This window comes from Mustela nivalis, assembly GCF_964662115.1.
Source record: "Mustela nivalis genome assembly, chromosome: 9".
In the NCBI taxonomy this organism is placed as follows: domain Eukaryota; kingdom Metazoa; phylum Chordata; class Mammalia; order Carnivora; family Mustelidae; genus Mustela; species Mustela nivalis.
Window position 1 is genome coordinate 27,612,970 of NC_139028.1, and position 16,389 is coordinate 27,629,358.

Consider the following 16,389-nt stretch of genomic DNA (forward strand, 5'->3'; position numbering starts at 1 on the left):
TCATACCATGGACTTTGACAGTACAAATATCTGCAACCCTTCCACACCCTCAGTTTCAAGCATCCCACTCTTGGATTCCCACCTCTTACTTTTTCAGGACATCCTTTCCAGAATCTTGCTTTAAAAAAGCCTTAGACCTCCTGGAACCTTCAATCTCTGGATTGTACTAACTTTACAATGTTCCTTACATCCCACTTGTCCTCCCTTTTCCTTATTATCTATTTTAAGTTTCATGGTCAGTCATTTAATTACTCCCTCACAGTAATCTCTCTTCATCAACTCCTTAAATCTTCATTTCTTGCTTGATAGTAATATTTTAGTAAAGCCTTAACCCTGATTAAAATTAATTTTCCACCTGCTTTATGCCTGTAACCGTTCATATGCCTGAAGAAAAATGCTCAACCATCCTGACTAGTCTTACTTGAAATTCATAATCATGGGTCCTTAAGACCATCAGGCAATTGTACAGGTCTTTGGTTCTACTCTTCTGGACAACTATTTCGTACCTTATCTTTCTTCCTTGGACCTCCAATGATCCTTCCTATATATTAATTGATTCTTACTTATATTAGTTCTCACTTTCTGTGTAACGAATTACCCCTGAATTTAGCATGTTAAAACAACAAATATTATCTCACATAGTTTCTGGGTGCAGAGTCTGGTTCGGAGTCTTATATGAGGTCACAGTCAAGCTGTTGGCCAACATAACAAGATTGTTACAACAATATAACAATATTTCAAGATTATTCACAGGGCTCTTGGCTGAAGCTTTCAGTACTTTGTCATGTGAGCCTTTTTATAGGGCTGCTTGCGACACAAATGGCCTCAGATTAAGTGATCTGAGAGTGAAAGCAAGAGCAAGAAAGAAGTGAGAGAAATAACACAGCATCCTTTAAAACCTAATCTCTGATGTGATATACCATTACTTCTGCCATATTCTATTGGTTACGCACACCAACACTGGTACAGTGTAAAAGGGAACTACACAGGGTGTGAATACCAGGAGGTGGAGACCATAAGAGGCCATCTTATAGGCTGGCTATAATGCTATTTTACAGAGAAAATGGAGCAGTCAGATGAGAACCACCATAAGCTCCCACCACTACTACTACCCTACTTTGGAATGATTGTACTTGCTGCTCCCTCTACCTGAACACTTAACTCTCCTTGGAAGATTATAGTAGCTTATTCCAGCAGATCATGGGAGTTAGCTTTGGAGCCTTTGCTCAAGAGTACCTCAGTGGGGGAGCCTCTGTTGGTTAAGTCTCTGACTTTGGCTCAGGTTATGATCTAAGGTCCTGGGATGGAGTACTGGGCTCCCTCCTCCCTCTCTCTCTGCTCTTCCTCCACTGCTTATGTTCTCACTCTCAAATAAATAAATACACCTTAAAAAAGAAAAAAAAAATACTTCAGTGAAACCTTCTGTAGTCATCCTATCTAAAAATTCATTTCCTATCCCTGCAACACCCCGTCTTCTTTCTCTACTTACGCTACAATACTCATCAGCATCAGACACCTTTACTTACTCATTGTATTATAAATTCCACGAACAAGGGATATTTGTTTTGTTCACTGCTATATATTTCCAGTGCCCAGAACAGGACTGGTATATAAAAAGTTCTCAATTATATGTGAAATAAATGAACGAACGGGTATTTCACAGGGATAATGAAGTGTCCCAGAATTATATCAGAGCTTGGAGTAGAGAGGGTGTCCGCTGGCGAGGCTGCGATGTTCAAATATAAGAATATGCATTAAATAGCTTTATAAGTGTAACAAGGGGTGCAGAGGCTCGGTATGATTTACTGTTAGCTTAGTTTGTTCCTCGAGGAAGCCCTGCCAGGCCCACCTCTTTCCATCCTTTTCTCCTGCTTTCCTCTGCGGGGACCCCTGCCCCTCCCAGTCAGCGTTTTTCAGTTCAATATAACCCCTTCCTGAAAGATTTGGGCTGGTCTCCGTGCTGGAAGTACAATAGCACCAACACCTCGGCCGCCGGCAACCAGGCATCCCCGCGAACCCACCCGTTCTCGCCCAGCCCCTCCAGCCTTCACATACTCCGCCCCGTCCGTCAGACACGAAGCGGAAGTGACGTTCTGGCAGAGCCCGAAGTCCTGCCCTTCACGCTTTCCCCTCCTGGGGGAGGAGACGCAAGACCGGAAGGGGCGGCTACAAGGCCCCCGAAGGGCGGAGCGGGGCGGCCCTCCAGAAAGTGGCGGTTTACTGGATGCGGTTGCCTTAGTGTCCGGAATAGCTTGATTCTGTGGCCAGCGGCCCGCCCGCACTGGGTCGGTGCTACTATTTTAGCAGGAGTGGGACCCCTGAGGCCTCAGGAACAGGCTTTCTCTGGCCCGGGACTTCTCGGCGTTCAGCGGTTCCCCCCGTAACCGGATACCGGTTATTTGGACTCGGCCTCTGGCTCAGGTTCCCACCCAGCCCTACCAGCCCCTTTCCTTCTGGCGGCCGCGGTGGTTCCTCCCTTTCCTGGCGGTGTCTCCGGGGGGCACCGTCTTCGTTCTCTCAGTAGATCCCTTCTCTCCCGCCGCATCCCCATTCTTTCCAGAAGGCAGTCTTTATACTTTTCCTTATTGTTTCTTCCCACTTCTCTCCGCTTCCTTCCTTCCTTCCTTCCTTCTCCAGAATTCTCGTTCTTCGACTGCCCGTCAGGCTTCTCTCCCTTTCTGGAGCCTGTGCTCATGGCTTAGGAGGTTGAGCTTTTAGCGCAGTCGTTTGAAGAATTTAAGCTTCTCCTTTCTCCTACCCAGGAGTCACAGATGCCAGGAAGTATGGCCCCCCTCAAGAAGCCTCGAAATACCGCCAGGGTGCCTCTGGCCTTAAACCCCCTGAAGAGCAAGGACGTGTTGGCCGTGCTGGCTGAGAGGAACCAGGCTATAATGCCAGTTGGGGCATGGGTGGAACCTGCCTTGCCAGATAGCTCGGAAGTCCCAGCATATGTGAGTGTCAGTTTGATGCAAACGTAGTGGGGTTCCTCCCCCATTTTTCTTCTTTCTTTCTTTTTTTTCCCCCATGTTAGCCTTCTCTAACCCTTGATGCTTAGGTAAGGATGAAGAGTCCTATCTGGGGATGTCCTTTCTCTCCTACTGGAAATAGGTATGTTCTTGAATTAGGATTGTAGAACAAACACCTATTTGCCAAAATTGTTTATTTCACAACTCCCTCCCCCCTTTTTTAAAAAATTTCACAAGCTCTTGATTGCTTGCTGTACACAAGACATGGGTACTGTCTGTATCTTGCAGACACCCTGCAAGGTAGTAGGGATGACCGTTGCCACACTTAAGAAAAGGTTGATTGCTTGAAGTCAGTAATGTGTAGTAGAGATTCAGGAAGATTCAAAGACACAGAGAATAAGGAAAGAATACATTAATTCTGACTGGGATTCTGAGAAAGTTTAAGTATAAATTTCATGAGGACAGGGAACTTCTATTTCTTGGTTCCTTCCTTTCCTATCCTATAGTAAGTCTTAAGGAAATACTCATTGTTGATACAGTCAGAAGAACCTTCACACAATTTATGCAATGAATGGATGTGGAAATATAGTCCACGTTAGTCCTTAAAAAATGGAAATGCTGTAAGTACAGATCGTAGGGAACAGCATTTCAGATGAAAAGAAACTTTTGCAAAGTTTACTTGTGTGCCTGTTTACATAATAACTCATATGTGCTAATTGACACAGGAGGACAGTTTTGTAAGAGTATTTTTGATAGTCTTTCACAATACTGTGCCCCTTAGCTACTTTTTGAAATTTTATTGTGGCATTTCCCACATTATATTTATAGTAAGTCATTTACATATCTGCTTTCCCTGATGGAGTGTGAACTTCCAGAGCACAGGAAAAATGTCATTTATTATCATTCCCCCAACTTTATCTTGATGCCTAATTAGTGGAATGCATAAATTGTGTGAAGGTTCTTCTGACTGTATCAACAAAATGCTGAACATATGATGAAAAATATGAGTTGTCCTTGATCTCAGAGAAGAAATGAGACTTGTTTAAAATAAATGTTAAATAGCAAAGCAATGTCATATATTCATTAATTTTATTTTTTGTATGTATGTACACAATTCATTTATTCCTCTTCTGCCTAATTCTAGAAAGGATTTTAAGTATCTAAGTAGTATATGATTAAGTGCTCTGACTTTGATACTTAAAGAAGAAAGATAGGACTTTGGGTTGATGTGATTGATTCAGGCAAGTTTAATGAGTTTAGCTACAGTTTGATCAAGCATCTCATAGAACTCTTCACCGGTTTAGCATACATTATCTGGGGAATCCACTCTTTTTTTTTTTAAAGATTTTATTTATTTATTTGACAGAGAGAGATCACAAGTAGGCAGAGAGGCAGGCAGAGAGAGGAAGGGAAGCAGGCTCCCTGCTGAGCAGAGAGCCCCATGCGGAATTCGATCCCAGGACCCTGAGATAATGACCTGAGTCGAAGGCAGCGGCTCAACACAGTGAGCCACCCAGGCGCCCCTGGGGAATCCACTCTTATTAACAGATACAGCTCTTGTCAGTTCAGAATAAATGCTGGATACTTACTTCTAAAGCATGGTAGACCTAATATCATGCTTATGCTAAAGGGAAAACCCTCGTCATTTTTGTCCCCAAAATTTCAAGGAGCTGTCAAGATTCCTAAAAATTCCATAGCTTCAGACCTCCCTCCCCTTCCATTAATTAAATTAGCATCAAAATACATTGCTGTTTTATCAGCACTTATGGCTATTGCATTATTTTATAATTTATCTGGTTATCTATTATGTAACAAACCTGGATCTTAGTGGCATAAACCAAAAGATACCGTGTGTCAGGATTTCAGCCAGGGCACAGTGGGAATGGCTTGTTTGCAAAATGGTGTCTGAAGCTTCATTTGGGATGGCTAAAATAGCTGGAGATGTCTGGGACAAGTTTACTTGGTTCTGGCTGTTGTTGGATTTCTTGGTTCTTCATCTGGCATCTACTGGGCTGTAAAGTCCGCGATGGCTTTCTCACTCACATATCTGGCACTTGGTTGAGGATGACTAGAATGGCTAGGGCTTGCTGGACGCTTTCTCTTTCCACGTGGCCTCTCTACTTGGCTAGTTTGGGCTTCTTCTCAGCCTGGTAGTCTTAAGGTAGAATTCTTACATGGTGGCTGGTTTCTGCTAGGGTGATCACTACAAGAGCTGTAGGTGGAAGTTCCTTTATGACCTTGCTGGAGAAGTCATGGAGCCAGTGCTTCCTCCTCATTCTGTTGGATATATAGAGCCAGACAACGTTCAGTATGGGAGATCACTACACAAGAGCATAAATACTGGGAGGCTTGATTCACTGTGGGGAGAAGGGATCATCTTTGGAGACTATATAATCTAAATATCAGTTCCATCGTATGTGAATTATCCAGAAAATGTTCTTTGGTTGTTGTGAGAAACACTTCATTGTATATATTGCCCCCTTGGATAAGCCTTAGGGTTCAAAAAGTCTATGAGGAGTTAGTACAATTGAAACAGTATTCATTTTTGCTTAACCCTGTATTTCTCAAATTGATTTGTCTCTGGGTGTCTCCTAACATTCCAGAACATGGGACAATGTTCTTGGGTTTGGTGGACTTACATAATGGTGTTTCCTAAGAAAAATATGTTTCTAAAATATGGTACACTTTAATCTTTGGTTTACAGTTGAGATTCACAGTTTGGAGTCAGTCATATACTTCAATAAGATGTTTGATAATCTCAGTATGGGGTTAAAAGAGGAAGCAGACAGATAATGGAAGTTAAAGAGGAAGGATGACTTCTGGGACTTGAGTTAATTTCGCTCAGTTGTTCAGGCTTTACTACCTATAGCTCTCCTTTGGAATTGTTTTACCTAATTGTTCTTTGATACTTGTACACTGTACTTCTATGGTATGGGTATATAGTTGTATAGAATATGGGGTAGATTTCTTGGAACATTTAATTTTAATTGGAACTTAGATTCATTTGATTTTGAGAGTTAATGACCGCCTATGAAATATTTGGGCACCTTCTGAACTAAAATTTGGAATCACTGTGTTAGAAGAAGGGCTCAAGAGAAGTATGATTTTACTTAATTTGAAGATTCCTTTTGAAAGAGAAACAGTCAAGAGAAAAACAGTGCAGTATAGGGCTATACTTCTAGCTCTGCTACTTGACAGCAATAGGTAGTATCTTGGGCTACTACTAAAGATTAATCTTTCTGAGCCCCAGTTTCCTCATCTTTAATATAAGAGATAAGAATACCTTCTTAGTTAAAGCGCTTGTCTTGTAGCAGATTAATTGCTTTTAATTATGATGGCTATGGTTATTCAGAGCACTTCAAGGAAGTGAATACTGATCAGGGACTCAAATGGGATGAAATATTATAGATTGTTTAGACTATGTTTTGGAATTGCACATTACATAAATATTGAGTGCCTTTATATTCAAGGCTCTGTGTTATATGCTGTAGGGGAAACAAGGGAGAATTAAATACATTTCCTCAAAGTGTACCTAATCTAATGGGGGATTTGAGAAATGTTGCTCTCAATTAATGTCAATGAGAGGTTCTATAGCACAGGAGAGCTCAGGAGGAGGAGGGATTGTGGAAGGTCCTAGGTGGGTGGGTATTAGGTGATCTTAAAGAATGAGTAGACCTTTACTTTACTTTACTAGATAGAGATGAAGGAAGAGCATGCTAGGTTAAAAATGGAGCATAAATCTGAGTATGAAGGCATTTTATAATAAGATATATTTAGTGAGTGGTGTGCAATAGGACATATTTAGTGAGCAGTGAGCAGTTTTAGGAAATGTGTGACATAAGATAGGTTTGAACTGGTTCAATAAGAATTAATGAAGACAACTTTAGTTGTCAGCTCAATGAAAAATTAAGATTTGATTTGAGTGCTCACAAATTCCAGTTTTTAGTTTGTGATTTGGTTTGAGTTCTTGGTACTCAACCAGCTATGTCTAGATTATCAGCTCTGAACTCCTGTGATTTCCTCACTCTACTGGGAATTCTGGATTACAGAACTGAATTATTTTGTCAGGATTTTATCTTGACTGATTTGTGCTTACAACAGAGCTTTAGTGGGCAAAAACTGCTGACACTTAAGTTTATTTTCTATCTTTCATCTTTCAAGACTTCAGCATATATGATTGAAGAAGAACTAAAGGAAAAGCTAAGAAAAAAACAAGAAGCTCTGAAGCATTTTCAGAGACAAGTCAAACGCCGAGTAAATCAGCAAATCAGGCTGAGAAAAAAGCAGCAGTTTCAGAGATCTTATGAAGCAGTAAGTTCAAAAGTGAACCTGAGTAAAGATTGAATGGAAAGGGTGTGTTACAAGATAAGCTGTTAGACAGTAAGAGAATCACTTTCTTTGGATCCCATATTTTGTATAATTGCTAGGGAGGACAGTAGATTTGTATGTAGAGAAACTGTATTTTATTCTTGTGTTGTTCTGACTCACAATTTTTTTTGCTTTTACCAATAGATAAAATCAATGTCAGAATTTTGGATTTGGGTTTGAATTTTGGCTTTGCTGCTTGCTGGCTATGTGACCTTGGGCTTATACTTACACTTATACTTATCCTCTGTGGACTGTAGTTTCTTCATGTTATGGTATTTGTCTCACAGTGTTGTTATGAGAATTAGATAAGTAAATTGTTAGCATGTAGTAGGTGCCTGATAAATATTAGTTTCTTTGCCTGTTAAAACTTCTTCCTTTCTATGCCCACCCTAATTTAAAAATCTTATAGACATTATTTAATTGTAATGGATTGAGTGAAACCTCACTAGAAGAATCTCACTTTCTTCCTTTGTGTAGGCAGAAAAAGAAGGCTCTATAGCCATGCAGTCTTCAGATCCAGCACGTTTAACTCCTAAAAGAACAAGTGTTTTTCCAGACAACTTGAATGTTGCTATTGGAAGTGCTGGGTTACCTCCTTCCCAGATGCTTGGGGATGGAATGGATGATAGAGAGAATCAGAATGAATTATTCCAACAACAAGCCCAGGCTGTAAGTACATATTCATTTTATGTCTATGATTTTTCTTAGATACAGGATCTATCTAGGAAATGAAGTAGAGATTAGGAGGTATCAAATTCAACTTCACGGGGCGCCTGGGTGGCTCAGTGGGTTAAAGCCTCTGCCTTCGGCTCAGGTCATGATCCCAGGGTTCTGGGATCGAGCCCCGCATCGGGCTCTCTGCTCAGCAGGGAGCCTGCTTCCTCCTCTCTCTCTGCCTCCTTGTGATCTCTGTCAAATAAATAAATAAAATCTTTAAAAAAAAAAAAAACAAATTCAACTTCACTTTTAATTACCTTTTTTTTTCTTACCATTGTAAAGTGGTGAATAATGAAATAATGTTTATTTTTTATACATGTTTTATATTTCTTTATTTTTGGTAAGACAGTTTAGAATCATCTAAAGGAAGGTGCCAAAGTATGGGTCCAACCTTATGATAAAGCTTTAGGTCAAAGAACAGAGATTCCCCCTGCCCCCACCAATTATACTAGAATTGTATATGGGTAAATTATTCTGTTTGTAGCATATGGACAGAATTGATTCCTAACCTCTGTCGCAAATAGGTACGGTACATATATGGGGGAATTTCATTCATTATTTTTGTCTCTTTTTACTCTTTTCTGTCCTTTAATCTGATTATCATAATAAGTAGATCTATAGATCAAATAATAGTATAGTAAACTCTGAACATAATTAGAATTTTAAAATGTAACATATCTAGTAATTGATTTTACATATCTGTTATTTATTTGTTAAAGATTTATTTATTTTAGAGAGAGAGAGTGTGGACGGAAGGCAGAGGAAGAAGAAGAAAGAGAATCTCAACCAGACTGTGCTGAGCACAGAGCCTGATGTGGAGCTTGAGCCGAAACTAGGAGTTAGACACTTAACTGACTGAGCCACCCGGGCACCCCTTACATATCTGTTATTTAAAAATTAACTACCATAAGTAGGTTCATCCACTCAAATCACTTGACACCAGGCACTCGACTCTCCTTGTGTTCATGAGCTTTTAGTCCATTTAATACCATAGTCTTCAACTCTGCTGTGGGAACTATACTTATCTTATTTGAAATGTATCTCTAGAGGGGCGCCTGGGTGGCGCAGTCATTAAGCATCTGCATTCGGCTCAGGTCATGATCCCAGGGTCCTGGGATAGAGCGCTGAGCAGGAAGCCTGCTTCTCCCTCTCCTACTCCCCCTGCTTCTCCCTCTCCTACTCCCCCCTGCTTCTGTTCTCTCTCTTGCTGTGTCTCTTGCTGTCAAATAAATAAATAAAATCTTAAAAAAAAAATAAAACGTATCTCTAGGGATAGTGAGAGGAGAGCAAAAATGTAGATGATGATTATTTGGGGTGCTTGGGTGTCTCAGTTGGTTGAGTGCTCATCTGTTGGTTTCGGCTCAGGTCATGATCTCATTGTTTGTGGAATCAAGCTTTGTGTGGGACTCTGGGCCCAGGGGAGAGTCTGCTTGAAAATTCTCTCCCTCTAACCCTTCCCCCACTCAGGCTTGCTCTCTTTCTCTTTAAAATAGATAAATCTTTAAAGAAAAAAGAAAATGATGATAATGTGAAAATAAAGGATTTGTAACTGCTTGTGTGCTCAGTCGTAAGTATGAAGCAAATCTGATGGTGTTGTTAGTGTCAATAGGGAAAAGCTTATTAAAAAGCACATGTTATATTGAAATACTTAAAAAATTTTTTTCTCTTTGCCCCAAACTGTGACATTGCTTGATTTGTAGTAATCATTTTATAAATCATTTGTTTCCCATTTTAAGATTATGAACAATTTGTTGAGCAAATATTTATTGAGCCAGGCACTGCGTGAAGTATAAGGCTAGAACATTGATGAAGACACAATTGTTGCCTTCATGGTGCTCGTAGCTATACTCACTTAGTGAGATTTTACTTCATCTGTATAATACATAAGTAGCACACATCAGTTCACAGATACTCGAATATACTGTGTTTGTTAAACATTGTAGAGATACCAATGAAATGTGAAATAGGACTCTTCATGGGTTGTATTTCCAAGCAGAGATATAAAGCTAACAGACCCCAATCTATTAGATAATAATATAGACATTTGCTGTATTTAATGAAAAATTGTGCTATGGGAATTCAACATTTTAAAATTCAAAGAGATATTTGTTGGAGAATTCCTGGTAGAGGTGGAATTGAGCTGTATGTGTATTTTGAATTGATAAGGTGAATTGAATTGGTAAATTCAAGAGAATTTTGAGATAGGTGGAACAATGAAAAGTCTAGAATATGTAATAAGCTTGGTATATTTGGGAATAAGTGATGGAACCATTCTAATTGATAATTTACAGAGGAGAATAACAGAAAATGAGGCTAGATAGGTAGGAGGAAATCAGGTTATGAAAAGCCTGAAATGTTCAAAACTTAGAAAAAGTTTTTATACCCTGTTGTTTTTTCTTAGAAGTTGAACTACTGAAGTAGTGACCTAAACTACTTTAAGCCTACAAACTTTTGCCCCTACAACATCATGACAATAGATGCTTTTTAATTTTACTGTTTCTGTTGCAGTTTTTATCCACTAGGTGTCACTAAGAACTAGACAGTGAGACATTGTTCAAGCACTAACTCCCTTGGTTTATCTAGAAGTGGTTGAGTAAATGGTGAATGTGATTCACTTTCTGAGTGTCAGTGGACTTTTCAATTTTCTTGTGTCTTGGAGTGATAGAAACATAAAATCCTGGAGTTGGAGGGTTTTACCTGTTCATCTGACATATTGAAATACTTAAGGATGATGTGACTTGATATCTGGGGTACACTTCAAGAATAACGTAAGGGTGGGGTGCTTGGCTGGCTCAGTGGGTTAAAGCCTCTGCCTTTGGCTCGGGTCATGATCCCAGGGTCCTGGGATTGAGCCCCACATCGGGCTTTCTGCTCAGCAGGGAGCCTGCTTCCTCCTCTCTCTCTCTGCATCTCTGCCTACTTGTGATCTCTGTCTGTCAAATAAATAAAGTCTTAAAAAAAAAAAACATAAGGGTGAGATGAAGCAGGGCATTATAGATAAAACATTAGCCAGGAACTGATAATGTTAAAACTTTTTTGTAGTATAGCTTCCGTCTACTTCTCTGTATGTTTGAAGTTTCTAATATGTTTGAATTTATGTATATTTTTAATTAAATGTTGGAAATGACATTATCTAGTCTAACCTTTCTTTTTATAAGGAATTCTTTTTATAATGTCTCATATATAAATGCCTAGTTTCTGCTAGAACACTGTCACTGCTTAGCAACTGACTACTTTTTAGACTATTTCATTTTTAGAAGTCTTGAAGTTATAAGTATTTTTTCAATGTATTGAGGCAAATTCTTCTCCCTATAATTTTTACCCATTGGGTCTAGTTTTATATTCTTAAGTAATAGAAAATGAAATACCATAGTCATCTCTAAGAAACTTAAAGTATTTGATTATAATTATCATTTTTCTTTTTTGATTCTTAAATTACAAATGTTTTCTGTCGTCATAATCTTGGTTGATTTCTTCTGAATATTATTTAGTTTTTCAGTGTTCTTTTCAAATATGACTATCAAAACTGAACATATCACTATACCCCAAATGTGATTTTGGTAGGACCTCTCTTATTCTGCACCCATGCCCCATCCTCCACGTTTGTAATACTTGGTATTACCTACCTGTTCTAAGACAGATTAAGATTAGGTACCTAGGGTACCTGGGTGGCTCAGTTGGTTGAGTGACTGCCTTCAGCTCAGGTCATGATCCCGGAGTGCTGGGATCGAGTCCCACATCCGGCTCTCAGCTCCATGGGGAGTCTTCTTCTCCCTCTGACCTTCTCCCGTCTCATGCTCTCTCTCTCACTCTCTCAAATAAATAAATAAAGTCTTAAAAAAACAAGATTAGGTACCCAAAGTTAGGAACTATAATCATAAAACCAGAAGAAATTTCAAGTGTTCCCATAAAATATAGCTAGCCAAACCCCGAGCTTTTTGTTAAGACTGGTATTTATTTCTAGGGATTGAGTTTCTGTTGTGTCCCTTGGTAGCTTCATTTTGGTGGGGAATTGAAGAACAACTGATGATTGTTTCTTTCTCACCATGAAATAACTTTTTATTTATGCACAATTAAGTTTATCACTATTTTTTAGCATGGTATACCTCAGCTTTTTATTTCTCACCAAATCTCTTACCTTATTTTTCACTTTTATTCTCTCTTTATAGTGCAGGTTTTCCAGCTTTTTCAACCTGGAAATAATAGTTCATTTTGTGATTAAGAAACAGTTAAAGAATGTGAAATCACCTGATAAGTTTTCTGTAATCTATCATTGAACAACTAATGTTTAAGTTTGGCTCTTTGGCTACAAAAATTTGTTTTATTTTAGGAATATGCACGAGATAATAAAGACAAATCAGAAACTCACACAAATCTAAACTCCCTTAAGGAGTATGTGGCCAGACAGTTTTTTTAAATCTCAGGTAGTTCCATTGATCACACAGCATGGGATCTTTGATCTTCCCACTAATATTTAATCATTAATTTGATCGATTCGGTCATCCTCATAGGGTGACCCACCTTTCCTCATTGTCTGAGGACTTGAGACCTTCAGTGTTAAACCTGGACAGTTCCAGGCAAAGTGGCAGAGTTGGTTGCCCTGTCTTTATACATATGCTTCTCCCTTATTTGCTTAATTTTCTACTAACTCGTATTCTTATCATCACAGCTCTGAAACTTTGGCATACATAGGCTCCTTTAGCCTCTTTTCTCCAGCTTTGGACCTTTAGGTTTATTTCTGTCTCAACTTTTCATACTTCCTAGTTCATTTATATAAGATAAGGAATCTTCACTGGCCCAGCCTGCCTTTTTGAGGAAGATCTATGTTACTGGCAAGCCTATAGCTTGGGATGCCCACTTAATAATAATTTGATTTGTAACATCTCCCTCTTTTCTGTGTTTTTGTTTAATGCTTATTAACATTCACTTGGGTGCTTGTAAAAGTTTCCTGTGGCTGCTGTAACAGATTACCTCAAACTTATTGGGTTGGAATGACAAATTTCTTTTCTCGAAGTTCTGGAGGCCAGAAGTCCAAAATCAGTTTCACTGAGCCAGAATCAAGGTGTCAGCAGGGCCTCTGCCACAGATTCTAGGATAAAATTTTTTCCTTGACTCTTCCAGTTTTTGGTGTCTGTTGCATTCCTTTTCTTGTGGCTACATCATACCAATCCCTGCTTCTATCTTTACATCACCTTTTTTTCTTCTGTAGGCCAGATCTTCTTCTACCTCTTTCTCATAATGACAGTTGGCATGGCACTTAGGGCCCCTGTGGATAGCCCAAGATTATTTCCTCATCTCAAGAGCCTTAACTTAATGATACCTACAAAGACCCTTTTTCCTTATAGGATAACATTTACAGGTTTCAGGGATTAGGACCTGGTGTCTTTGGGTGTCCATTATTCAGCCTGTTACTGTCCTCATAGCTGGTCCTTGAAAGGGCCTTCAGGTTGAGGCTTGATGAAGGGTTATGGTAATAACAGAGAAATGGAAAGACTATAATGTATATTCCAACTGCTGGACCAGTGGAAATAACCTGCTTAAGGGACTAAAATCAATTTGTGACTCTAATAGAGGGTTGGAGTTGATGGGAGATGAACATTATATATCCTTATTTCATATCTGTTTCAGTAGGTATTTTGAATCCTCAGTCACATTGTGCAGGGCAATAACATTTACCATACTTGGTAATGAGTAAAAGCAGGCATATGTGTGGCTCTGTATTTTTCATAACCTCAGCTGCATATGGATCTTTTTTGCAGTATGATTATCTCTATCTTGACTCCTTTAGCCACTCTGCTAACCAAATTTAGAAGTCTTCCTCTTAGCAGAATAAAGAATAATGCTTCAAGCTGATTTCTCTGGCTGGAGGTATAGACCTTTAAAGGTTTTATTTATTTATTTGACAGAGATCACAAGCAAGCAGAGCAGCTGGCAGGGGTGGGGGGGGATGCAGGCTCCCCGCTGAGCAGAGAGCCTGATGTGGGACTCCATCCCAGGACCCTGAGACCAAGACCTGAGCTGCAGGCAGAGGCTTAACCCACTGTGCCACCCAGGCACCCTGGAGGTGTAGATCTTTGAAAGCAGGGGCAAAACAGAGGTGATTTACTGTAAGGAAACTGTGCTGGTAGTGAGAATGTTTTTATCCCTACCTCACTTTTAGTAAAAATCAAGGTGTTTGTTATTTATATCTGGAAATCGTGCTCATGATTTGCCTTCAAGGGAGAATTGATATCATTAAACTTTTACTGGATGGGTTAGAACTGGTCCTGGTTTTGCCATAATTTTACTGAGTAGTATAGGGATATACTTTTTTTCCTCATGATGTAGGGCTCAGCTTAAAAAATGTATTTTGTTTATTTCTGTATTTTCTTTAAGGGAACATTCTGTGCAGATTTGTGAAAAATAAAATATTTGCTTCTCTGAAAAAAATCAAAACAGATGCTTAATGAAATTACTAGGTAGATAGAAGGAATGAACACAAAGTCAGCATATTTTATATTAATACTTATCGGCTATTATTTCAAGTACTTGAAACAAATGGGTTGAGGTGTTTGAGTTTGTGTTCTGAGTTAATAGAAAGGCTTCCTGAAAGAAGGGGGATTTGAGAAAAAACTAAATAGCTACAGTCTTCAAATGTTAGGGGTGAAGAAGGAATTCTTGTAAATAGGAAAACAGAATTTTAGAGGGACTAGGAATGGAGTCTTCTAGTAAGGAGTGATAAAAGTGATTAGGCATACAAGGACTAATTGAAGAAATAACTTCTTATTGAGAAGGTGAATGGAAGGTTAGGAATATATCTGCTCAATCATTTCCAAGTTTATTAATTCAAACTCTCAAGTTCTGATATTTTTGTGTACATTCTTATTAGCACAAAGCGTATGTTGGTAAAAAACAATTTGAATAACAGCACTTAAACCAAGTTATGAAATGTAGTATTTTAGAATAATGAAAATCATGTTAAAATACTATCAGCGGACCAAAGTCTCCTTTGCAGGTAATCCTCTTGTCTTAGGTCTGGCATTTTTTAATAATAGGGGCCTTTTTTTCCTGTTGGAACACTTAGTGAATTCGGTATTAAAACTTTAGCCTGTTTTTGTTTGTTCTTTTTTCCCTTTTCCTGGCAGCTTAGTCAAACCATGAAAGAGGCCCGTCACCGGCTGGCATCCTTTAAGACTGTGAATAAAAAAAATGCGTCAGTGTTTGCAGACAGTAGAAGGAAAACCTCTCCCCCACAAGAGGTAAATTAATTTCTAATAAATTATTTTTAAAAGTACAGATAAAGATTTATTTATATCTCAACATTATTTAAAGCTGTAAAAGTAATTGGAAATAACCTGAAATATCCAATAGTAGGGAATGGTTAAAAAATTATGGTATATCGGGCGCATGGGTGGCTCAGTGGGTTGAGCCGCTGCCTTCGGCTCAGGTCATGATCTCAGGGTCCTGGGATCGAGTCCCGCATCGGGCTCTCTGCTCAGCAGGGAGCCTGCTTCTTCCTCTCTCCCTCTGCCTGCCTCTCTGCCTACTTGTAATCTCTCTCTGTCAAATAAATAAATAAAATCTTTAAAAAAAAAAAAATTATGGTATATCCACATATAGCTATTCTAAAAATGATCATGCTTTCGTGATGTGAAGACAAGGGAAATTGTGATATACAAAGTTAAGTGAAAAAAGTAGGATATAAGATTATATACAATATATTCTCAATTAAAAAACTTTATTCAGCCAACATTTATGGAATGATTATAGTTGCCAGGCATTGTTCTAGAAGCAGAACTTGGAATAGAGAAAAGATAGATAAAGATCCCGCAAGGAGCTTCTGTGCTTGTAGGGAAGCAAATAAATGTAGAATATAATTTCAAATGATAAGTGTATAAAAAAATAAAGCAAAATAAAGAGATTGGGAGGGAATGCTGTGTGCAGAGACAAAAGCCTGGAAAGAAATGGACCAAGAGGTTAATACTGACTATTTCTGGTTAGCATTACTACAGGTGATTTTTATTTTTTTCTCTCGGCTTTCTCTGTTTTAAAAACTTTCCAGAGTGCACATATTTTACTTTATAATCAAGAAAAAAATACTATTTTTTTTTAAAAAGAAACTCTTCTAATTCAGAATACAGGTTAGAGTGAATAGTTGGAACCTAAATGTGGAGCTAGACTTAAAAGGATACTTAAGGTGATACTTGTAAAATGACATTGTTCTGTGCCTATTTATTTCAGTGTTCACAAATTTGGATGCTAAAAACAAACTCATGTATTTTCCTGTGTTTACTTATTTTGGCATTAATTTCAAATTTTGATAGGCAGCACTTAGTAAAATGGACCATTTCATCTTTTT

The 16,389-nt window shown here is 38.7% G+C and overlaps 1 protein-coding gene across 3 annotated transcripts in view; it reads left to right on the forward strand.

The window, feature by feature from the left end:
* The first annotated feature begins 2,137 nt into the window (after positions 1-2,137).
* Positions 2,138-16,389, forward strand: part of CCDC15 (coiled-coil domain containing 15) — a 77,021-nt gene continuing 62,769 nt past the window's right edge. Inside the window, exons 1-5 of one of the 3 annotated variants that reach the window (XM_082682803.1) lie at positions 2,138-2,421; positions 2,763-2,951; positions 7,128-7,277; positions 7,812-8,003; positions 15,176-15,289. In XM_082682803.1, the coding sequence (XP_082538929.1) occupies positions 2,772-2,951; positions 7,128-7,277; positions 7,812-8,003; positions 15,176-15,289 (636 nt within the window). In that variant the 5' untranslated portion in view covers positions 2,138-2,421; positions 2,763-2,771. The remainder of the gene's footprint in view (positions 2,422-2,762; positions 2,952-7,127; positions 7,278-7,811; positions 8,004-15,175; positions 15,290-16,389) is intronic. The other 2 variants (XM_082682802.1, XM_082682804.1) reach the window with 2 other exon arrangements.